The sequence below is a fragment of the Canis aureus genome, chromosome 15, assembly GCF_053574225.1.
Source record: "Canis aureus isolate CA01 chromosome 15, VMU_Caureus_v.1.0, whole genome shotgun sequence".
Taxonomy (NCBI): Eukaryota; Metazoa; Chordata; class Mammalia; order Carnivora; family Canidae; genus Canis; species Canis aureus.
The window spans coordinates 25,644,619-25,670,988 of record NC_135625.1 but is presented as its reverse complement, the minus strand read 5'-3'; the positions used below and the strand labels follow the sequence as shown (position 1 = coordinate 25,670,988).

The window sequence follows — 26,370 nt, the reverse complement described above, 5'->3', positions numbered from 1 at the left end:
TTAATTAGCATCCACAATCTCACACAGACACAATAAAAAGCAAAAAAAATTTTTCCCTTATGATGAGGATTTAACTCTCTTATTTTTCATACAGATCATACAGCAGCATTAGCTATGGTCATCATGCTGTACACATCACCATTTCCAGATACTGACAAGTAAAATGGAAGAGCTCCATTGGGTTTAATTATAATTCTTTGTCCTGCTCAGTTTAAAGCTTCAAGAAAATGGCTATTTCAATTCCAGATCTGGTTTTCTACTTAGTTCTCTGAAAGGATTTATTGAAAACCCCAGTCGGCTGGAACATTCCTGCTGCTTACCTTTCAGGAGAGTAACTTTGTATACAGAATACAGAGGATGTTCATTTGGTTTCAATTTTCTAATACACAAACACCACATTGTACAGTAAATGGCAACACACTCTCAATGATCTAAAGGCACATTGTTATTGCTCCTTGATCTTTTGCTCTACTTTTAACTCTGTGGTGATTAAATTTCCTGTCCCCCACGACAAACACCTCTCAATTTACCGTGAGCATCCATACAAGCTAGTTGTTGTTGTTTTTTTTTTTTTTTTAAATACAGCATAATCAAGTTAGTCTTCAAACAGTTCACATAAAAACTCAAATGCAAATCCATGAAGTTTCTGGTTATATTAATTTTTTTTTTCCATTTCTATACAGAAAACCACCAGGTAAAAGAAAACTTAGTTTTTAACTCAGACTGAAAACTTTGAATACATAACTTAGTTATCAAGTTTCTTTATACATGTTAATCAAAGCTCAATAAATGTCCTTGTCTTTTCATAAGAGTAAACAGACCTACTTTCTCTTAAGGCATGATATTATATAATATACAGAAAAGGGACTTTTAAAATGCTTAACTTTTTGGTAGAACAGATCACCTACATAAATGAATCCCAGTTTTGAAAATATAGTTGGCCCTCCTTCTCCCCATCTTCCCATCCACAGAGGATAGGTTTCAAGACCACCAATGGATGGCTGAAATCACAGATAGTACCAAGCCCTATGTGTACTGTTTTTTTCCTATACATACCTACCTGTGATAAAGTTTAATTTACAAATGAGACACAGAAAGAATAAAAAAAGAATTATAAAGATTATAATAAAGAATTATAAAGAATTATAACAATATACTATAATAAGAGTTATGTGAATGTGGTCTCTCTCTCTCTCTCTTTTCAGCCTTCTTCCTGTGAAGGGGTGAGCTGATAAAATGCCTTCATGAGGAGCTGGATTGAGGTGAATGATCTAGGCATTACAATTCAGTGTTAGGCTACTCCTGACTGTAACAACACATTAGAAGGAGGGTCACCTGCCTCTGTGCCATGCGTGACTATGGCTAACTGAAATCATTGAAAGCAGAACCCCAGATGGCTGGGGACCACTGTCTATCCTATCCTGGGTACTGGCCTAGTCTCCTGAAAGTATGTGTGCTTCCAGTTTTCTGAGTTTTAAGCATCCTGTGGCCTAGAGAATCATACTAGTTGTAGCCACTGCTCAGAAAATTTGGCGAGTCCTCAAACTTCACCCAGAAAGATAAGGACTGTGAAAGCTGACAGGTCCTTACATGCTCAAATCCTCGTATTTCACTATGCAAGGCTGAAGCCCAGGGTGGATAAACAACTTGCTTGTGCAGCTCACTGGTGCTGGAGTAGTACTAGAATATAGGGCTCCTAAACTACAGGCTATGGAGTGATTGGCCATGACTCTGCAGCGCCACCAAGCCATAGGTGCTCCTAATATCCAAACAGGAAGAGAACTCCCCATCATCGGGCAACCACCACTACGCTTACCTATCATCAATGATAAGAACCAAAGCTTTGATCTCCCTAACTGTGGCATATCTATAATCAGGATCATTGTTTCTCTTCTGTTTCTCTTCTTTTCTCTCCAATGAAGACGACTTCAAGTGAATTCTTTCCTCCTATGCAGCTCCTCCAGGGATGGGAATAGAAATGTGCTGCAGATCCTTCCTCCTCCCCCCGTACTGCTTCCTGGCTTTGCTCCTCAGAACCTCAAGATCTTAATGCTAGGTCTGAATCTAAATAAATCACCCTTAAAATACTTCTGCTCATTATAGGCTTCTCAAACAGGAGTTCTCAAAACAGAATTAGAAAAGAAAACCTAAAACTATCAAGGTGTAGAGTAGTATGGAGATCCTCTGGGATCTGCTTGGTTTTGTTAGTTTCTGCAAAATGTTCTCATGTGTGTGACACATCAGTCTAGAGGCACTTTTTCTTCTCCCCAGATCATTCAACAGTAGTTGCTATTTTTATAAGGGAACTTACTTCTAAATCCATCAGGCTTGCCTTTAATTCGCTCAAGGTTGTACCTGTTAAAATAAAGGTTGTTCCCTGCAGAGTGTTCTCAATCAACTGGAATGGCTAGCAGTGTTTTTGTCTTAGTCTCTACAACATAGGCTGACTTTTCCATTTCCTGTTCTGATCTGCAACCCAGAGAAGTCTGTCCATCTGCCAAATTTCAATAAGACACTTAACAGCTACTCTTAAAGTGCTCCAACTTCATAAACCTAGCAGGAATTTGAAATTACTGCTTCTAAAATATAAACATAAATAAATGTTCATCTTAGCGAAGTTTAACTTTTTAGTCACTCTTACATCCCTGCAAATTTATAATACATCTTTCAGTAAAAGTTAAGGAAAAACTAATCTCTTTCCACCACCATGAGTCCAGGATATAATACTTAAGTATTATTAAGCACGTAAACATTTACAAAAAAAAAAAAAATTTCTAATTTTGAAATTATTTGTATGTAAGAGGGACCCAATTATTTGCTTATAATTTTTCTTAGTATTATAAGTTGGTTTATACACCTATATCTTTCACTGAACTAGCCTTTACATCACTCAAAGATCAGAGCTATGTCTATAACTTCTTTTTCTACCTTCCCTGTGTAAGATGCTGGTCAGCAAAAGCCTAAATGTTGTAGTGGATAGAATGTGTTAGTTTTATAACCAAAACCTGTCTTTCTGCTCTTTGACATGCCTATTCCTACATTCAAATAATTCATAAACTGCTATAAGGCACAGCTGATTTATTTTATTCTTACCAGAACTGGACACACGCCTGATCCTCTGTGGAGATAAGGCCCGATCAGAATTGAGATTTCTACTGTCACTATTCCGCCTCAAACAGGAAACAGAAGGCCCCACTTTGGCTTTTGAACCAGATGTTTTCCTTAAATTGGAGGAGTCAGGCTTGGATATGTTCCTACCTGATGTGGCTGCAGTTTTTGAAGCAGAACCCTGTGAAAAAAATAGTTAAGATTTTAATCCAGATCATACCTTCCTCCTACCATTTCCTCTTGGCACTACGTCAAAGCAACAATTTCTGTCTATGCAGATGTGCCAGATGGATGTTTAAATGTCATTTTTAGTATGAAGGAATTAAACCTCTTCATAGTTCTCTTTTAAATCCACCAAGATCTGTCTTTTGTGCCCATCCACAGAACTACTCCCAAGATGACCAGTGCCACGAACTAAAGTCAAGCTACAGCTTTCATCTTGTCCCCTGTAGCCCCTCCTGAGGCATAGGATTCTGATGGCAGGGTCTTCCTCTGACTTCTCCAACAGAGCACTTTCCTGGTTTTGTTTCTACCTGCCTGGTTATTTCTCCTCTGGATCCTGTCTCAATGTTAGTGGTCTCAAGGGTCCTAAACTTGACCCAGGTCTTTCCTTGCTATATTGCTCTCCCTTGGTGATCTTGTCGACTGTTCAACTGCCACCTACACCCTATTATATCTGAAGTCCACGTGTCCAAGTTAGCACTTCCTGCATTTCCCAGCTTTCTTTACCTTTCCATTTAGCATCCTTTAGGCACCTCTGCCTTCCCATATTTACCACAACATACCCAGGTACCCAACATACATAATAAAAGCTATTTCTAGGTGCTTCCTTTACTTCCTAAAGCTTGGTAAACTGCTTTCTCTTTTGCATCCACCTTAACATGAGCCTGAATTACTGAAACCGTAACCTCAGGATTTCTGGTTTCACCAGCTTCCACTCGAATCCATGTTTTACTCCATTGCTTAGGTAATCTCCTTAAAGGCCAAACTGGATTAGGCAGCTTTCCTCTGTCTTCCAGATAAAGTCAACCCTTAACAAGGCACACCCAACCCTTTTGGATCTAGCAACCTCTGCTATACCCTTCAGTTTAACCCTTAATGTTCACAGTCCTATACCCCTGGCTCCCATCATACTCACTACCCTGGAATCCCCTAAATGAGAGTATCTTCTCATATTTCTTCATCTTTGTATATTTTATTTCCTCTACCCAGAGTACTCTTCCAATTTATACATACCCTTTGAGTTCCAGCTAGTGGCTAATGTCATAGCTCCCCTAAAGCCTCCCTTGACAACTCTCCCCATTCCTCCCCGACCCCATCCTGCCTTCTGCATCTCAGTAGCTTATACATACTCCCAACTTAATATTTAACATCCCCTTTATCTTCTACTGTTACCTACCACACCAGGTATGAGGTTTGACCAGAGGTGGTAGCTTTCCTTTCTGTATCCCAACAGTCACCATAATATACAATAGGCAGTCAATAAATATTCCCATTCTACCCACAGGAAACGAGACCTTGAGCTTTATTCAAGGGCAAATTCCAACACCATAAGCTATTATTTGCATTCTCCCTTTACAAAAAGAACTGAGTCTCATAGAGACTAAGTAATTTGCCCAGTCATTCTCCCCTGAACGATGGAGCTAATCTGAAAGCCTATGTAACTCTAAATCCATACTCCTAATAACTATCCTGTGTATTCCCCATTGGTACCCTTCTTTAATAAGTCATAAGTAGATGATTTCTAACACAGATATGTAATTCATTCACTGACAGTTGAATTCATACACCAGGTGAATTAAAAATTTAGTAGGGCAAGACTTCTAGGGAAGATAGTGGAATAGCAGGACCCTAAGTTCATGTCCACCCACATATACTACTACATAACCCTCACATTATTGCAAATAACCTGGAAAAGGACCTGAAGACTAGCATAACAAGCTCCACAACTGAATGTGAAAAAGAGGTCACATTAAAGAGGGTGAGAAGGGCACACACATGGTGGAGAGCTAAACACAGAGGGTCTGGATACAGAAGAGAGGGAGCTTTAAGCACAGGAGAGCCACAAGAAACAATCACACCAGGGAAGCTGCATGGGGAAGACTAATCCCCATAACATTCTGCTTTGAAAATCAGAGCAGCTGATTTTCATACAACCAGTTGAATTTAAAAATCAGCAGGCTGCTCAGGGAAAGACTGGAGGGCCAACAGGAAGCTGAGTCCTTGCCCTTAAAGAGATAGCAGAAAGAACAGCCTGAGGAGATACAGTTTAGAAGCAGCAGTTTGAAAATGCCTGGGGTATACAAGAAGGAAAGTTAGTTACTAATCTCAGAGTTCCCTGAGGGACTTCTCCAGAAACAAAGGAGCTGGCAGGCACCATTTCCCTCCCCTACCTCCAGCATAATCACCAAGCCAACTGCAGGAAACAGCTAGCACTCACTACCAAACTTGCTTATCCCATGCCCTGCTCCCTCCAGCTGGGCCAACCCCTCTCCTGATGCCGTGGATTCCCTCCCCCATAAGACCCACCCAAACCCTGCCAACACTGCATCTCCGACCTCCCTCAGAAGAGGCATGCACCTTGTTAAAACTATACCTCTACCCAAATGCACTTCATGGAGCTGCCATGGGCAGCCCCACTCTCCAGTGTCCCCTGTGGAGAAGGAATGGTACCTACAGCTTGTGGCACCAAGACTTCACTTGCCATACTTCCCAGAGCTGCCCCAGCTGGCCTCCAGTCTCCACAGAGGCTGCATGATCCTGGTGGAAAAGGACCCACAGGAATAGCTTGCAGCACCCTGCCCCCACCTGCATGCACTTTATGAAGCAACCCTGGTAGGCCTGATCTTGTAGGCAGTGGCAAGTCCCCTGTGAAGAGGACCAACATGGCCTTATTATTTAAAGTGTGGTTTCACTGCTTTCAAGAGCAACAGACATAGCTGACTTTCACATCACACAGAAAACACACAGTTAGACAAAATGAGGAGACAGAGGAATGTGTCCCAAATCAAAGAGCAGGGCAAAATCACAGCAAGAGAAATAAGTGAAAGAGAGATAATAAACCTGATAGATAATTTAAACTAATGATTATGAAGATACTAGACAAGAGTGGAGGACATCAGTGAAACCCTTACACAGAACAAAAAAGAACCTATCAGAGATAAAGAATCCAATAATTGCAATTAAAAATATGTTTGCAGAATAAGAGACTAGAGGAAGCAGAGGAACAAATTAATGACCTAGAAGACAGAGTTATGGAAAGTAATCAGGCTGAACAAGTGAGAGAAAAAACAACTATGCAAAATAAAAACAGATTTGGGGAACTCAGGGAATCCATCAAGTATAATAATGTTCACAATACAGGGATCCCAGAAGAAAGGAAAAAGCAGAAAATTTATTTGAAGAAATAAGAGGTGAAAACTTCCCTAATCTGGGGGAGGAAATATATTCAATCTAGGAGTACAGAGATCCCCACAAAAAACATCAACCCAAGGAGGTCCACGCATCAAGACACACAGTAATTAAAATAGCAAAAAGTAGTGATAAAGAATGTTAAAAGCAATGAGAGAAGGTAGTTACGTACCAGGGAAACCCCATAAGGCTAGGAAAAAGTTTTCAGGCCAGAAAGGAGTGGTATGATATATTCAAAGCGCTGAAAGGAAAAAATCTGCAGCCAAGAATACTCTATTTTGCAAAGCTATCATTCAGAATAGGAGGAAAGATAAAGAGCTTCTTAAACAAAAACTAAAAGAGTTCATGACCACTAAACCAGTCCTATAAGAACTTCTAAAGAGAACTCTGAGTGGAAAAGAAAGATCATAAGTGAGAGTATGAAAAGTAGGAAACATAAAATAAGTAAAAGTAAATATTTCTGTAAAAAACAGTCTAGGGATTTATGAAAGGATGTAAAATATGACATCATATACCTAACACATGGTGGGAGGGGGATATGAAGAGTAAAGAATGGGTTCAACATAAGAATCCATCAACTTCATATAGATTGCTATTTGCCGAAGTTGTCATACAAACCTAATGTTAACCACGAATCAAAGCAAACCAGTAAAAGATCTGCAAAGAATCCAAGTATATCACTAAAGAAAACCAGCAAACACAGAGAAAGTGAAAGATCAGAAAATAGCTACAAGAACAAACACAAAACAAGTAATGAAACAGCAATACATATCAATAATTACTTTGAATGTAACTGGACCAAACTCGCCAATCAAAAGCCATAAGCTGACAGAGTGGATAAAAAAATAAGACCCATTTCTATGCTACCTACAAGAGACTCATTTCAGACCTAAAGACACATGCAGATTGAAAGTGAGAGGATGGAGAAACATTATGCAAATAGATGTCAAAAAGAAAAAGCCAGAGTAGCAATTGTTTCATTGGAAAAAAATAGATTTTAAAACAAAGACTAGAGATTCCCGGGTGGCTCAGTGGTTTAGCATCTGTCTTCAACTCAGGGCATGATCCTGGGGTCCTGGGATCAATTCTCACATCAGGTTCCTCACAGGGAGCCTGCTTCTTCTTCTGCCTGTGTCTCTGCCTCTTTGTGTCTCTCATGAATAAATAAAATCTTTAAAAAAAAAATTAAAAAAACAGACTGGAACAAGAGACAAAGAAGGACATATATAATAATAAAGGGGACAACCCAACAAGAAGAAATAATAATTGTAAATATTTGTGCACCCAACAAGGGAGCACCCGAATACATAAAAGTTAATAACAAAGGAACTAATTGATATCAATACAATAGTAGTAGTAGACTTTAACATCCCACTTACACTGATGCTCATATCATCCAAAGAGAAAATCAACAAGGAAACAACAGCTTTGAATGACACAATGCAACAGATGGATTTAACATATATTTAGAACATTCTACTCTAAAACAGAATACACATACTAATCAAGTGCATGTGGAACATTCTTGAGAATAGATCACATATTAAGACACAAAACAAGTCTCAACAAATTAAAAAAGACCAAGGTCATACCATTCATCTTGTATGACTACAACACTATGAAACTTGAAATTAACCACAAGGAAAAAAAAAAAACTAGAAAGAACACAAATACAAGGAGGTTAAATAACATGCTACTAAACAGTGAATGGGTCAACCAAGAAATCAAAGAAATAAATTGCATGGAAACAAATGAAAATGAAGATACCATGGTCCAGAATCTTTGAGATGTAGTAAAAGCTGTTCTAATGGGGAAGTGTACAGTAATACAGGCCTATCTCAACAAGAAAAATCTCAAATAAACAACCTAACAACCTAACCTTATGTCTGAAGGAGCTAGGAAACAAACAAACAAACAAACCCAAAACCACTAGAAAGAAGGAAATAATAAACACTAGGGCAAAAATAAATCATATTGAAACTAAAAATCCTATAAAACAGATCAATGAAGCCAAGTGCTATTTCTTTAAAAAAGATCAACCAAATTGATGAACCTCTAGACAAAGCCATCAAAAATGAGCAGAGTCAAATAAATAAAATCACTAATGAAAGAGGAGAAATAAGAACACCACAGAAATACAAACTATAAGAATACTATGAAAAACTATATGCCAATAAATTGGACAACTAGAAGAAATGGATAAATTTCTAGAAACTTATAAGCTATCAAAACTGAAGCAGGAACTAGAAAATTTGAACAGAGCAATGACTAGCAAAGAAACTGAATCAAACTCCCAATAAAGTCCAGGATGAGATGGCTTCACAGGTGAATTCTACCAAACATTTAAAGAGTTAATACCTATTATTCTCAAACTATTCAAAAAAAATAGAAGAGGGAAGAAAACTTCCAAATACATCCTATGAGGCCACATTACCTTGATACCAAAACTGGAAAGACCACCAAAAAAATTAATTGATTAAAATAAATTAAAAAATAAAAACACTACAGGCCAATATCTCCAGTGAATATAGATGCAGAAGCTCTCAACAAAATATTAGCAAACAAAATTCAATAATGCATTGAAAAAAAAAATAATGCATTGAAAAAATCATTCACCACAATCAAGTGGGATTTATTGCTTGGATGCAAGAGTGTGTCAATGTTCACAAAAATCAACATGATAGGGATCCCTGGGTGGCGCAGCGGTTTGGCGCCTGCCTTTGGCCCAGGGCGTGATCCTGGAGACCTGGGATCGAATCCCACATCGGGCTTCTGGTGCATGGAGCCTGCTTCTCCCTCTGCCTGTGTCTCTGCCTCTCTCTCTTTCTCTCTCTGTGACTATCATAAATAAATAAACATTTAAAAAAAATTTAAAAAAAAAATCAACATGATATATTACATCATGTAATCAAGAAGAGAAAGGGAATCAAAAGAGGATAAAAATCATATTTCTAAGATGCAGAAAAAGCTTCTGACAAAGTATAACATCCATTTATGATAAAACACCCCAAGCAAAGTAGGTTTAGAGGGAACATACCTCAACATAGTAAAGCCCATATATGAAAAACCTACAAGTAACATCATATTCAATGGAAAAAAAATGGAGACCTTCTCTCCCTGAGGTCAGGAACAAGGCAAGGATGTCCACTATTACCACTTTTATTCAATGTAGTACTGGAAATCCTAGCCACAACAATCAGACAAGAAATAAAAGGTATCCAGTTTGTAAAAAAGAAGTAAAACTTTCACTATTAGCAGATAACATGATACTATATATAGAAAGCTCTAAAGACTCAAAAAAAAAAAAAAAAAACCCACAAAAACAAAAAACAAAAACCTACTGGAACTGATAAATGAATTAAGTCACAGGATGCAAAAATCATTGAACAGAAATCTGTTTCATTTCTGTACACTAATAATGAAGCAGCAAAAATAGAAATTAACAATCATGTCTACAACTGCACCAAAGATAATAAAGTATCTACGAATAAACCTAGCCAAGGAGGGGGAAGACTTACACTCTGGAAACTATAAATCACTGATGAAAGAAATTGAAGATGACTCCAAGTAAGAGAAAGACATTCCATGTTCATGGATTGTAAGAACAAATGTTAAAATGTTTATACTACCCAAAGCAATCTATAGACTAATGAAATCTCTATCAAAGTACCAAAAACAGGGTGCCTAAGTGGCATAGTCAAGTGTCAGACTCTTGGTTTTGGCTCAGGTCATAATCTCAGGGTCATGGGATCGAGCCCCACATCAGGCTCCATGCTCAGCACATAGTCCACCTGAGATTCTCTCTCCCTCTCTCTCTGCTCCTCTTGCTTATACTCACTCACCCTCAAATAAATAAATCTTAAAAAAACAAAACATATACATACACAACAAAAGCGTTTTTCACAGTACCAGAAGAAAATGCTAAAATTTGTATGGAACAACAAAAGACCCTGAATACCCAAAGCAATCCTAAAACAAACAAACAAACAAACAAACAAACAAACAACTAGAAGTACCATAGTTCCAGACATCAAGTTATATTACAAAGCTATAGTGATCAAAACAGTATAGTACTGGTAAAAAAAAGAAAAAAATAGACACATTGAGATCAATAAAACAAAATAGAGGGCTCAGTCCAGAACCTGTATATTACAGGGAAATTTTATGACATAGATATACTAAACCTGAGCAATGTGGTTCAGAGCAGGCATCACAAAAATATCAATTCCTTCCCTGTTACTGTGTTAGCTAAAGGGGCGGTGAATCACTATCACCAATACATAACGTCTGTAATGTGTCGCTATGCTCAACTTGTATCAAATTAAAATCAAATTCCTTCTTCCAAATAAGCAGCCTTTCTGAAATTTCAGATAAACCCTGACCAAACAACTGAGACTGTAGGCAACTGAGGAATTCAATAAACTTAGGGGCCCCTGAGTGACTCAGTCGGTTAAGTGTTCCATCCTTGATTTTGGTTCAGGTCATGATCTGAGATCAAGCCCCATGGCAGGCTCCATGCTCAGCAGAGAGTCTTCTTGAGATTCTCACTCGCTTGTGCTCTCTCTCTGCCCCTCCTCCCACTCACGTGTGGGCGTGTTCTCTAAAATAAATAAATCTTAAAAAAAAATTTTTTAAACTCAAGGCCTGTTTTAGCCCCCAGACCAAAAGAACACAATGAAAATTAACATCCCTCCGTTACTATCTCATCATAGATCCAGGGTGTATTTAGAATCTCTGGGTACTGCTTAAGTGATCAAGAAATGGAAGTTTGAGTCAGCATGAAGCAAATTTTCACTAATTCAACTCTCTACAATAAGCACAGAATCTGTGGCCTGTGATGGTTTGTCCTCTCCCTTCAGCAGGATATATGAAAATACCTAAGAGGTGAACCAGTGCTATTGGAGGGAATTGAATTGAAGACATCAATAAAGAATAAGTTGGGTTTGCTTTGTTTTAGTACCATTTGATAAGTGTCTGTGCTGAAAATATGGGAATCCTAACTGCAAGATTCCAGAAACGGAATGTGCTTCTTCCCCAAGGTACTGGAATCCATTTTAACCCAATGATTCTATCACTTGACTCCATATGGAGTCTGAAAAACGGCTTTCTGTTTCCCATGTGTAGAATGAAAGCCTAAGATTTACTCAATGCACACAGAAAAACTTTTAATTTCAAAATTATACAATGAATTTATATTCATGGCAAATGTTCTTTAGAGAAACTTTATGCTGTTTTTTTTGGCAGTAAGATGTCAATACACAATGAAAGCCTACCATAAGTCAAGGAGGAATAAATGTATTTATTCAACTATGAATGTTGATTAGAATTACCAGAGGTTATAATTTAATTTGGCAAAACATCAAATTATCAATGATATAAGACAAGCTTCCTATGTTTCACCTGAAAAGAACTTAAAAATAAGACAAGTTTCAAAATACAGTTGCATTAGTTTAGACATCGTGGGGTATCATTGTTCCCCCAAAAAAGTTGGAAAAGCCAAAACATCTCTAACCTGATGTAGCTCAAGAATATCCAGTCTTTCCTAACTTCTCTCCTAAAGGGACCTAACAATTCCCTAACACACCCTAAAAACACTTCTAAAACAGCCCACTGACATTTCATTACACCACATGTGCTTCTTTGAGACATGAACCCTCCACGGTGAACACCCATGTCTCACATCCCTCCTACCTGGCACCCAGTTCCATTCCTGGCCCAGAGGACAGAAGCCAAGAAAAGCCTACGTGGGACCAAAGATACATGTTAAGTCCCTATGGAGAAAAACAGGGCTCAGGACAAGTACACAAAGCTCAAAACTGGCCTGACAAACATTTTTAAAACTCAGAAACTAGTTTCTTCATGCTATTGACAAAAATATAGGTGTATTTAAAGAAAAATAATCTTCCAACTGCATGAATTTTTTGTTTAAATGATCTAGTCTCCTCCTCCCACCCCACAAACATCAGATATGCCACAAGTACTATAGACAACAGGCTGCTTTTTCACTGTACATGAATCAAAGGGGTTTATTTTAACGGACCAGGAATCAACATGTTAGGGCTACAAGAGACCTCAGACATCTACCAGGCCAACCCTTTCACATCTGGGTGTCCAAGATTTTTCCACCAAAGTCACACTGGCTGATCCAAGGCAGAATTTGCAATTATCTTGTTCACAGGAGAGGGCTCCGCTTCCCAGAGCAGCCTCCTCCACAAGAGACCAGGAGTTATTTTTATGTTGATACTGTTTACCAGCTCTCCCCAGCCATGTCATTTCTTAAATATGGCCCAACACATCTTAAAGTTCATGAACAAATCTCTTTTATTTTCGTAAGTATAAAATACAATCAGATATTTAACTCCAAATAACTATTACACCAAAATATTAACTTATTGTTTCACCTTATTAAAAGGAACATTGGTATGCAACACAAAATATTGCACTTGATTATTTTCCCCATATGCAGTTTTCCGATGTTGTAATATACAGGAGACACTTCAGAATACCTTAACATTCTAAAGTGTGCAACCTATAAGACACTCTAAAGTGTGCACCTTACAAAACAAAGAATTACTGAATAATCAACACCTGAAAGCAAATTTGCACAACTACGTCTGCAACATTTTTGATTACTTGTGATAATTGCTAATACATCTCTCAGCTTCCTCCACCCTTCCCTGAAGCAAGCAAAAAAATCTTACTTACCAAAAACATAGAACCATATTCAAAGGTCTCATTCATAATTTCCTTTTTTAGCTCTTGTTTTTCCATAGGTGTCCCATTTTCTTTTTCACCCTTCTTTTCAGGGCTAATCCTATCAATGCTGGAGGCATATGTTATTTCCAAACATTCTGTGCTTTCCATTTTAACAGGGAGTATGTCTTTAATCTTCTGGAAAAAGGGAGCCACGGACCCGGTCTCACATGCTGAATTAGAACTTGCTTTGTCAACATCTTCCTGATTCGATTTCATGGCAGATGTTGTTCTTGGAACCTTGTGTGAAGCATTTTTAGAATGAGTTGTAACATGTACAGCCTGGCTAGTAATGAGTTTATTAAATTGCTGCTTATGCGTCTTGTTAATTAGGATTTCTGCTTTTGTATCTGCATTCAAGTCAGACCTTGGGGTTTTGCTCAAAGCTGTCAACTGTCTTGAAGAGAGAGATGAGGGTGGTGAGGCATTGGTTAACTGAGGACTGGGGGTGACCTTTGATAAAGCAGGGTCTTTGGACTGCAGCACTGGTCTAGACACAACTTTTGCTTTGACATTCTTGAAGTTTGGTCTTGGGTAACTTATAATTTCGGTTTTTCTAACTTTGCTCCCTATAGGGGTATTTATTTTAGATGTCAATTTTCCTAGATTAGGCTTAGACATGGTCATCGGTGCCCCCTTCAAGTTTGGTAAATTTCTAAGCTCTCGATGACTCTTCTCCACTTTACTACATTTCTTGGTCGCTTCAATAGGTGAAATAGAAAAGGTTGCATTTGAGGAATCTAAGATTGGCGTTGACATGCGATTTGTGTGATTTGTGCTAATGACCGTATCATTTGCATCCCAACTCAATTCAACTGATGAAGCCATCTTTTGTCCCGGTGGGCTACTCAAGATCAGTTCTGTGGTACGATTTTGGGTTTCCGAATCCTTTTCATTAGAGGCATTTTGTGTGTCTTCAGCCACAGTGACTTTGCGTTCTGGGTTCAGTAGTTGGGCTTCATTTTTATCAAAAGCTGGCACCAGTAAAGGGCATTCATCATCCCTAAGAGAATTGGACACTGTTTCTCTTAGATTTTGGCCCATTTCCTTTTGCCCATATGAGCTCTGTGAATGTGTCTCACTATTTGGTTCATCTTTAGATAAACAAAAGAACTCTTGTAATACAGACCCATTGGGAACATCCATGCCCTCAGAAACTGGTGTTTGAGCTTGTATCTCTTTTTCGCCAACCACTCTTCGCTGTGACCCATCTGTGTAGTCACTGGTGACCTGTCCTGACGAATACTGACACTGATTGCCAGTATCTGGAACACCACTATCAGTTTGCATCACATCAGAAAACAATGTGTAAGTTGTGTCTTGGGCCTCTGCTGCTGGGGCTTGTGTGTTTTCAAAGCGGTCTTGATCATAATTCATTTCTCTCACATGTACCTCAGCAGAATGGGAAGATGTATGAATGGAACAGGATAAAGATGGATTTCCACTCCTTGTGCTGGTTGGCTGCAGATTTCCAGGGGTATGCAAAGACTGATCCTTTCCAATGGCACGACGTGTTATAAAGGTGCAGTTAACATTATCCACTGTCATGTCAAATGTTTGGTTTAGCTCCAAGGCAGCAGGACAGTCTGCGTAGTACAAATCCTCGTTGTTGGGTTTCCACACGAAAGGCAGAGCTGTCTTAGCACTCTGGTCCTGAAAGGATTCTAGGGAATGACAACTGTTAGACAGGTACTTGGGCTCCTCTGTGCTTACAACATGTGCGTAAGACTGAAGTACCGAATCTTTATGGAGATCTAACACCTCCCTACCAATCAACTCACTTGAAGACTTCTGGCAATCAAGTACTTCCAAACACGGAGGGGTTAAAGCAACATTTTTGTCAATGTCTACAGCAGAGTTGGTTTCGTAATCAACCACCATGTCATCAGGCTTGGCGGAATTCCAATTCACATTACTGGCTGAAGAGTTTTGTGTATGTGGAGATTTTGGGTTGAATGCATATGCGTTTCCGTTTTTGTCACTCATAAATAAGGAATGCAGTTCATCTTCTGTCTTCTCATCTGAATTATCATCATTCATCCTGAATATTAACTTTAAACCTCTGCCATTTTATTCTCTTCGTTAAATCCTTTCAAATGAAAGGCAAGAAAAAATTGTCCATCTCCTAAGTTTTAGCACAGTTCAAAGGTTCTAAGATGCTTTGAAGTTATAATGATTTGCTGTTCCCTGGAAGAAACAAAATGATCAAATAAGTATTATTAAAATTAGTAAGTCACTGCTTGATTTCAATCACTTTATTTTTACATTTGGAACCTGTGGATAGAGGTAAAAAAAAATATCTTTAGCTCAGTATCACCTCCTTTCAAAGATGCTTTTTTATGTGAGGAAATGGGGCAGAAGACAGAAACACTGCTAAAATTGTACCATGACTGCCTTTACATCTGAGATACCTTCCCTCCCCATATTCTCATTATTTGTCAGAAGAGAGAAGAAAATCTCAGAAGAGCCTTTCCTTCTTGTTGGCTAACCATTGATCCTAATTTGCTGAGGACAGTTCCAATTTATGCTTGTTGTCCCAACATAATTATAATAATATCCTTTCCATTTTCAGAAGGGTTCCTTATTGTGTCCATAAAGGGTGATTACCAGACAGACCTGTCAAACACAGCAAATGAGCTGAAGATCAATGAAGATTTAGGACATTTCTCTTTTCCCTGCTTTCATTTCTTAAACATACTTCAAAGTTGAAAAAAAAAAGTTGTTAATTCTTAATAGTTAAAGTGGTACTCTGTTGGAAGTCCCTAAAAGTGTTAAATTGCATGACACAGGATTTCTACTCTGAAGTACCTACTAAAGAGAAATGAAAACTTATGCCTACACAAACACTTGTACAAATGTACAGGATTAATAGAAGCATTAGTCATAAGAGGTAAGTAGAAGTCAACGTCAAACTGGTAAATAACAAAAAAAGACTGGTAAATACCAAAACATTGATACCCATTCAACAGAATAAACAATCAGCAAAAGAAAAAATGGAGTATTGACACAGCCACAACATGCATAGTGTTACAAATCAAAAATATTATACTAAGTGAAAAGCCAGTGGTAGACAACTACTTATTATATATTATATTTACATGAAATGTCCAGAATAGGAAAATCTATAGAGACAAAACAGATCAGTGATTCTCTAGAGCTGAGAAAGGGTAAGAGGGAAAGGAATGAGCATCAACTGCTAATCAGGATGATGTTTCTTTTGAGAGTCATGAAAATGTTCTAAAGACTATGATGATAGTTGCACAATACTATATATATATATATATATATATATATACACACACTATATATATACTATATATACCACTTAAAACTACTGAATTGAACACATAAAAGATCATTAAAAAACAACCCACTAAAGCTTTCCAATCCAAAGATTTCTGCAAATAACTAAGTTTATTATGCTTTTGGCCAAAGTTACGTGCCTAAAAAATGCATTCGATCAAAGACCCAATGTTCAAGAGAGGACTGCAAGTAAGTCACAGAGATATACATTCACTTGAATTGAATTTCTAATCCTGGTATTAAGGGTCAATCAGATGTCGCTGTCTGACCTAAAGAAATAAAATATACATGAGGGGGGGAAATGACATTCCGTGACCTGTAAATTTGTGAATTAAGAGATCTCATTTTTCCATTTTGTAATCCTCTCTGTAATCAAACTTCAGTGACCTAAATACAACCAGAATTGGAACCATGGAAGAACTGAAAGGATCAGTATCTTCGCTAACAGTACTCTGTGTGTTTCTGGCCATGTATCCTGAAATCAGTTTCTACTGTGGGGAGAAAGAAAGGCTGCAATGTTCAGCACAATAGCATGCATGTGTGCGTATACAAGCACATACACATGCACACACTCAAAAGGACATTCTGAATCCTAAAATAAGGCCTATATGATTTATATATACTGATGGGAAATATAAATTACTGTTTTTCCACCATTAGGTTTTGTTTATTTTGTTTTTTAAGATTTTACTTCTTTGAGAGGGAGAGGGAGCCTGACTGGGGCTCAACCCCAGGACTCTAGCATCATGACCTGTACTGAAGGCAGATACTTAGCCAACTGAGTCACCCAGGAGCCCTTCCACCACAGTTCTGAAGTCAATAAATTCACTGAAGTAATAGTTGTTTGGCTAATACCCTAATAAAAGTTTTGCTAAGATGCATTAATTATGGGGAGTAGGAAATATGTTCAAGCTAAATATTTATTTTTTTAAAGATTTTTTATTTTATTTATTCATAGAGACACAGAAAGAGAGAGAGAGGCAGAGACACAGGCAGAGGGAGAAGCAGGCTCCATGCAGGGAGCCCGACGTAGGACTCGATCCCGATCCTGGGTCTCCAGGATCACGCCCCGGGCTGCAGGCGGCACTAAACCGCTGTGCCACCGGGGCTGCCCTCAAGCTAAATATTTAAACGAAGAAGTATATTTATTCACCTTTAGACTTATGTGTGTGGACTATAATTTCAAAAAGCAGTAAATACATTATAACTGTCTGTTTCCATGAAGGTCAATATTCATTTAAGAGATTCTAGTAGTAGTAGAAAATATGAGCACTATAAACAGAAGCTTTTAATGTAATTCAAAGAAATTTTTTGTCTACATAAACACAATCATTAGATTCAATTAAGGAGTTTTACTATCTGAGTTCCTTCTTCCAAAGTACGTAGAAAATTATGTTTTTAAAAAACTCTGATAAAAACCGAATAAATGATTCATATGTCAAGGCATTTCAAGTTACTTTTGAAATAAATGCATAATAGAATACAAATGTATAATAGGACACAGACATTCTATATTTAGTTTTTCCCCAGTTTTTCTCCTTTATAAATAACACTAAACATACTTGCAATCTTTGACTACCTATGCTTATTTCCTTTTGAACAACTTCCTAGAAATATAAGCATGTACCAAGGCAGGGCAGCCCAGGTGGCTCACTGGTTTAGTGCCGCCTTCAGCCCAGGGCCTGATTCAGGGGACCCAGGATCGAGTCCCACTTCGGGCTCCCTGCATGAAGCCTGCTTCTCCCTCTGCTTGTGTCTCTGCCTCTCTCTCTGTGTCTTTCATGAATAAAAAAAAAAAAAAAAAAAAAAAAAAAATCCTTTAAAAAAAAAAAGCATGTATCAAGGCAAAGAATGTGATTTTTTTAAAGAGTCTTGATATAGTTCGCCAAATTGTTAGGTGGAAGGGGGGAGATTCTTTATTAAAAAATATTCATATACACACACACACACACACACACACACACACACACACACATATATATATATATGTAACAGATATAGGACCTGAGTTTTACTTTTAAAGTTCATGTATTTTATTCAGCATTCTCCCCCAAATATTTTTCCAAGTCATTATACTATAAAAACATTTCTAATGGTTGTTAAATTTCACTAAAGTTTAAATGTTTTACATTTATAAGTTAGTAGTTTACGAAGTGTAATGAAAAAACCCATCAACCATTCTAATCTTCACATGACTGCTTAATATATTTGTTGTTTTGTTGTGTTTTTTTTTAAATTCACAAACAACCAAACTAAGTGAGCAAAGCTATATAAAACACACACACACACACACAATGCATTGAGAAGTACTTCAGGAGAGTTTTGATAGGAAATGAATTTACAGAAGTATTTTCTACCTTTGTAGCTAAGAGTAAAGAATTTGCAGTACAAAGATTTGGATACTAAAAATTTCTTAAGATTATCAGTTATAGAATTAGTTGGAAGCTCAACTTTCTCTAAAGAAAACAAAAATTTCAAGTCATCACTATGAAGATAAATCCATGGTCAGGAAAGGATTCCCTCAGGAATTCTATCAAAAAAGCTGAAAGCTATTTTGCCTGAAGGCCAATTTCATTCCTTCCCTCCCACTTAAAGAACAGTACTACTACATGCTGGACTAAGTTTCTACTACATGCTGGACTCATGTTCTGTGATAATCTCACCTGATCCATGAATTTGTGTCTTTGTATTTCTATAACTCCAATGTCATTTGTGACACCTTCAAAGTTACTATTTGGGCAACGTTTATTATTAAGCAAAATCAAAAGTTAAAAAAAGGCAAAAAGGTTGAAATAAATTATTCTCCCCTAAAGAGTTCATTTCTCAAGTTGTCTTTCAGCAGCATTATCTATCAGAACAAACAGAATGGTCAAGTTTCCTTTTTAAGAATGTCATTTGGGAAAATAAAGAGATCTTTCTCAGAGAACATTTTGGATGAGGGAGAACAAATTCCCTACCTACTAAGATCTGAGAATATGATAGGCTAGCTCCTCTTGATTCAAGAGGAGTAAGGTTACCAAAATATATATTTTTATAATGATTTATAAGGTTAAAAACTATTTGTACTAAAAGAAAAGGTCAATGAAAATAACAGTGTAAGATTTGAGCTATTTCAATACTTTTGGAAAGCATAAGATTACTTTCTAAATCTTAGTTTAAGAACAATGATTGTTGGGATCCCTGGGTGGCGCACCGGTTTGGCGCCCGCCTTTGGCCCAAGGCGCAATCCTGGAGACCCGGGATCGAATCCCACGTCGGGCTCCCGGTGCATGGAGCCTGCTTCTCCTTCTGCCTGTGTCTCTGCCTCTCTCACACTCTCTCTCTCTCTCTCTCTCTCTCTCTGTGACTATCATAAATAAATAAAAATTTAAAAAATTTAAAAAAAAAGAACAATGATTGTTTTCCAAAGGTAGAAATTCCATTTTTATTACACTGAACAGATACACCTAAAAAGATCATTTATATAAATGAAATCCTTGTGATTCAATTGAACTCACCATCATTATATTAATACTAGAAGATATTTCAAACATCTTACAAATAAGAAAACCACCTGTACGACAGAAACTACAGGACTCCGTCAAATGGGTTGCTAGAGGGATCCCTGGGTGGCGCAGCGGTTTGGCGCCTGCCTTTGGCCCAGGGCGCGATCCTGGAGACCCGGGATCGAATCCCACGTCGGGCTCCCGGTGCATGGAGCCTGCTTCTCCCTCTGCCTGTGTCTCTGCCTCTCTCTCTCTCTCTCTCTCTCTCTCTGTGACTATCATAAAAAATAAAAGAATAAAAAAAAAATGGGTTGCTAGAACACTACTACTACGTTATGCAATAATTATGTGCTTTATTTGCCAACTGAACTATAAACTCAGTAGAGGCTTATACATCAGTACATATCTTCTACATCTTCCCATTACCTATAATATCTAACCTGGTAATTTGAACTTAGTACAGATAAACTTGCTACCTCATATGGTAATTAAGAAAGGAGGTTTCCAGAAGTCATATACGGAAACTAGTTTCATTACTTTGTAACCATAAAGAACTTTAATTTTACTCCTTATTTATGTCTACATATGGCATACCAGCCTTAAGATTTGAATATAGTTATAATTTACAGCTTTCAAATCATGCAATCATGTCAGCTCTTATAGTTTTTATGAACTCACTAATCCTACCACTAAAGCTCCCTAGGCTTCAAAACCCAAAATATATCTGGTCTTGAACTTATTTTAGAACAAAAAAGACGATCTATGTACAATATCTGAGCTACCCATTTTATTTTATTCGAAAGTGAAAAATAAAGAAGTTGAACAAAAAATCATCAGCATGTGTTGCTGACATACTCATAAATCTCTCCTCTTGAAACCATTCAAGGTACTAAAAGTTTTACCCTTAAGCCTCATCATAGTATCATTTTTCACAGTTTCAGCTGGAATTCTTAAGTTAGCTCCTGCAACCTACCTTTTCACAAACTCGACCTCCTCCAGTAGAGTTTAGTAAAGCACATCTTACCCCTCAGAACCAAGAACAAGCGTACCAAATAGTCCATTTCCTAAGAGCAGGAGGGTTTCCGGTGAGGCCATTTAAACAGAAGGATGGCTAGCATTGGTTTAATGGATTTCAAAATGAAGGCTATGGAAGTTTCACAGCACAGCTGGTTTTACACACAACTGGACCTTTTGTGGAGAAAATGCAGATGGATTCAGTAGGTCTGGGTTGAGGCTTGAGATTCTGCATTTCTCTCCATCTCCTTGGTGATGGAGAAGCTCTAAATCCATGGACCACTGTTGGAGCAAGGAGGATGTAGCAGAGCCTTGAGGAAAAAATGTTCATCTAGACAAGCCAATCAATATGCTCTCTGTGGACTGTCAGAGCCAGTTACCTCCACACCCAACTATAAAACTTGTTACTCTGAAGATAGGCTTTCCTTACCTCTGAACCCTAATGTAGGCTTTTATACTTTCGTCTCTGAGCATGAATACTCCCGTTCATAGAAAACTGGAAATTTGTACAGTCATGGAGAATGTTGCTTCTAAATCTACCTGCAGAGGAAGTTCAGTTTGTATAATTCTCCTGCCCCATTCTGTCCTTTTACTTGCTCCACCCAGGAGAAATAGAGTGGATTAGTAGATTAGGTAAATTTGGGAAGACCTAGCTGGGCAAGGACTGGGGTGAGGGGAGTGTCCTTCACCCTAGGCACTAATTTTTTTTGAAGATTTTATTTATTTATTCATGAGAGACACACAGAGAGAGGCAGAGACACAGGCAGAGGGAGAAGCAGGCTCCATGCAGGGAGTCCGATATGGGACTCGATCCCAGAATTCCGGGATTCCGCTGGCAGACGCTCAACCACTGAGCCACCCAGGCATCCCTCAGGCACTAAATTTAAGACAATAACTAACTGTGCCCCTTTGAGCCATATTGGAGCCTGAGGCAAAGAGAAAAGTCAGAATACCAACCCTACCTTGTAAGGGTATATATATATTTCATTATTATAAACAAAATTGATGGAAAAATCCATAATGTGTTAAGTATTACTTATCTTGATCACTGAAGGTTTCCTGGGACCCCTCACATTTGACTTGAGGCCAGGCCCTCACTCACCTGATCCTACCTTAGTCCCAATCCTGCTAACCACACAGTACAAACTCCCCCTCCTCCCCCCGGAGCAGACCCTGTCCCTATGGCAGAGGGGTGCATGCGAGAACTGCCCTACTTCTGCTCTACAGTCAAGCCTAAGTGGGTCTTTCAAACATAGTCCAGCCCGTCAAACTACTTTTCATCTATAATTTGTCTATAATTGTGGCTAAAATTCTATAGTTATAGAATCTGCAATTATAATTCATCTACAATGTCATCCATAATAATTTATGGGCCTTATTCTGTTTCTCAAACATTCATAACCAGAAAAAAAAAAAAAAAAGGGCACGAACACTACTCCTAAGTCAACAGCCAATCCTGAACATGTACTGACCACAGCCCTGGAAGCCAGAGCCCTGGTGAGCCAGCCACACCCCTCAGGTGTAGGATCATGGAGGAGGTCCACGGAATCATCCAGAAAGGACTGCAGTGGCTGCAGCAACCCAAAGAAGCATATGGGGTTTTGGGAAGTGACTTTTCACAAATTGTTAAAATATTTTCTCCTGAAACAACCAATTCAGCCACTCCTAATAGCATTCTTGAAAAGGGGTTATTCTTGGGCAGCCCGGTGGCTCAGTGGTTTAGCGCAGCCTTCAGCCCAGGGCGTGATCCTGGAGACCCTGGATCGAGTCCCATGTCGGGCTCCCTGCATGGAGCCTGTTTCTCCCTCTGTGTCGCTGCCTCTCTCTCTCTCTCTCTCTCTCTCTCTCTCTCTCTATCTATCTCTCATGAATAAATAAAATCTTTAAAAAAAAAAAAAGGAAAGAAAAGAAAAGGGGTTATTCTTCATTGCGCCCTCTCAGTACTGTAAAGATATTAACTGAAGGAACAAACCAGGAGAAAACAACAAGGAGTAACACCTACAGGAGCAAAACACGCGTAGAGTAATCCAGGCCTTTGCCATGAGCAACGTAGATGGCACTTTGGCTCAAAGCAAAGGTCAGGTGTTTTTACATATTGGTGGTTTGCCACCTATATCTGGCTAATCCAGCTCACTTTTTCAGTGAGGAGGATGGTTTTAAATAGCACAGATTGAGGAAAAACTTTAAGCTTAAGACCATACATCTTTTTGATCTGAGTAGGAAACTCTAGCTCATGGCAACTCTATCGGTAGGTGGTGTGGCCGGTTCCATGGAAGGAACACTGCACAAGTCTGTAACTCAAAGAAAACAAGGCCCAGGCTGCATAGCTAAAACAAAACCATTCAGACCTCAGCACAAGCACTGGCTTTTAGCACGCTTTTTGTGCATGCCACACGGATACACCTTCAACTACCCTCCTGGCAGGTGTGTGCAGACAGCTGGTAGGCAGATACCAGTGTGACACAATTACTCTAGGCAAGAGCATCTTTACAGGCCCTTTTTGACATGAGTGGCCGACACGGTACTTATTGTTTTAAAATAGCAAAGCAGCTTTCTGTCCCCCCTACAGAAAACTAGATTGTTCCCAGCTTTAAATTGTTAATAATAGGTCTGATAGGCAATGCTAGGCTAGTAAGTCACTGAAATTCCACTCTGTATTTGAGAACAAGAAGGTAGTGGTGGATGGGAGAAGCTGCAATCCATGTGTTGTTTTTTTTTAAGGACTCAAGAATCACAACTTCACATGTGCGCGTGTGCACACACACACTCACACCCCCACCACCACAGTGTTCCCAATAAGCACTTGATTGGATTGTTAGATATTAGAGATCAATCTTCCTCAGGAATCATGTTTCTTAGAAGTAGATTCAGAGCAAGAGGCAGTAGAAGTAGCTCTTGTGGCAGAAATCTGAAAATGCCTGTTCGTCAAAGAGTGAAAGGTAGGTCACTCACTAGGCAGGGCTCAGCTGGTGCCACAGCAGTCTTCATAAACACTATCAACTACATTCCAAGAATGTGATTTTTGCCCTGATTATTTCAGGATTAGAGGATTGGGTTGTTTTCAAAACGTGGTGATTTGGGGGCAGTGGGAAGGAGAGAAGACCATTCTGTGATCACCTGCATCCTCCTCACACACCAGGGGCTGAGAACCAGCACAACTTCAGACACCACGAGAAGACAGACCTTCTTGTGAAGCAGCCCAGACTATGGCTTCCAGAACAATCAGACCACCGAGGCTTCTAGAATACTTTAGCCTGGTAAGCTAGGCTTATTGAAATTTGATTCTGGGGTTTTTGTTGTTGTTGTTTTGCTTCAAAGTCTCCAAAAAAAAAAAAAAGATGTTGTGAGAAAGGGCACATGAGCAAGAAGGGGACAGAGAGAGGGAGGGAGGGAGGGAGGGAGAAGTAGGCTCCCCACTGAGCAGGGAGTCTGACACGGGGCTCCATCCTGGGACCCCAAGATCATGACTCAAGCTGAAGGCAGACACTTAACCAACTGAGCCCCCAGGCACCCCTATTTTGAACTTTTCACTCCATTGGATTTTAACATATTGGACTTGAACTTGCAAAGTTAGACCATCCTACAATTAATTTTTTTCCTGGGCATGTGACAGAAGTTTATTTTCAAATGTAGGCACCATTATGTCCCTGGCACCTTAACTTTGTCACAGGATCTCACTACACACTTCTAAAAAGCTATGCAAGACAACATGGCTGTAGATCATTTGAGATTGAAAAGAGGAAAGCAAACTTAAGCCCTGAGCACAGAGTGGGATTGATATAATTAATTATAATCTTGGGATTGATATAATTAATTGCCAGAGCCTTCCAAATCTCTACTGCTCTTCAGAAGTGCCAGGAAGGTGCCCAAAGGGACAATGGACTGAGAAGCAACCTCCTGAATAGGAGGCACTGATTAACCATGGACTAAATTGCAAGCATGGTATGTGAAGAGAACAAGAAGTAGGGATGTTGCAGGGGAATGCTTCTTCCAATGGGGGAGTTCAGTATATCCTTCTTTGCTTTAATCTGACCTTTTACTTTCATCCTGCCCAAAGTAGTACAGTAATGTATCTGATTTGAAAATTTGGGAGAATAAACAGAGCTCCTCCCACTGTCTTCCTGGGGATGTTTCAGCTCGTGGAGAGCACGGGAGCACTCTATCTTCAAGAGCAGCCCTGTGGTAACTGCGAGGACCAAATTCTGGGGTGTTCTGTTAGGGAGCTTCTTTTTTTTTTTTTTTGTTAGGGAGCTCCCTGATCACTCACACTAAGCTATCCCCTTCCAAATAGCCTTCAACAAAGATTGTTTGATTCTTCATAGACCAGATACCTTACTCCATCTCATTTCTCCATTGTTCCTCAACAGAGGTGGAGAAGAGGGGTATTACTTATCAGACAAAAACTATGTAATACTTACTGACCTGTTTTTCTCTAATTCTTATCTTAAATCTATGACTTCTGTGAAGTCTACTTCTTATTCTGGTAAAAATCCACATAAGATTATTTTTAATTGTACCATTATATAGCATTAAGCACATTAACAATCCTGTGCAATCATCATCCATCTCCAGAATTTTTCATCTGAGATGAAACTCTGTACCCATTAAATGATAACCTCCCATTCTCTTACCCCACCCCTACCCACCACCATTCTACTGTTGTCTAAATAATCTGACTGCTCTAGGTAACTCAGAGGAATCACATCATATTTTGTCCTTTTGTGTCCGTCTTAACTCCTTCAACATAAGGTTTGTCCATGTTGTAGCATGTGCTAGTATTTCTTTCCTTTTTAAGGCTGAGTAATATTTTATTGTATATGCCACATTGTTTATCCATTCATGCATTGATGGATACTTGGATTTCTTCCACCCTTTTACAGTTGTGAATAATGTTGCTATGAACATCAGTGAATGTCTAGCTCCAAAATCCTGCTCGTAATTCTTTTCAGTATGTACCCAAAGTGGAATTAGTAGATCATATGGTAATTCTAGGTTTAATTTTTCTGAGGAATCACAACTGGTTTCCATAGCATCCCACCAGCTATGGAGTATCATTGTACATCCCCACCAGCAATGCAGAGTTCTAATATATTTACATTTCACCAGCATTTTCTGGTTTGTTGTTTGTTTTTTGTTTGTTTGTTTGTTTTTATATAAGAGAGACCCTAATGTTTGTGACGTGGTATCTTCTTCTGGTTCTGATTTACATTTGCTTAAGGATTTCCTGATGCCAAGCATCTTCTAATGTACTTAATGGCCATTTGCTTACCTCTTTTAGAGATATGTCTATTCAAGT

At 38.7% G+C, this 26,370-nt stretch overlaps 1 protein-coding gene across 4 annotated transcripts in view; it reads right to left on the bottom strand.

The window, feature by feature from the left end:
- The window catches only part of MTUS1 (microtubule associated scaffold protein 1), a 165,884-nt gene that overhangs the window by 100,984 nt on the left and 38,530 nt on the right, over positions 1-26,370 (bottom strand). For all 4 annotated transcript variants that reach the window (XM_077848911.1, XM_077848916.1, XM_077848912.1 and 1 more), the window contains exons 2-3: positions 13,225-15,459; positions 3,094-3,289 (exon numbers count right to left, since the gene is read on the bottom strand). In XM_077848911.1, the coding sequence (XP_077705037.1) occupies positions 3,094-3,289; positions 13,225-15,312 (2,284 nt within the window). In that variant the 5' untranslated portion in view covers positions 15,313-15,459. The remainder of the gene's footprint in view (positions 1-3,093; positions 3,290-13,224; positions 15,460-26,370) is intronic.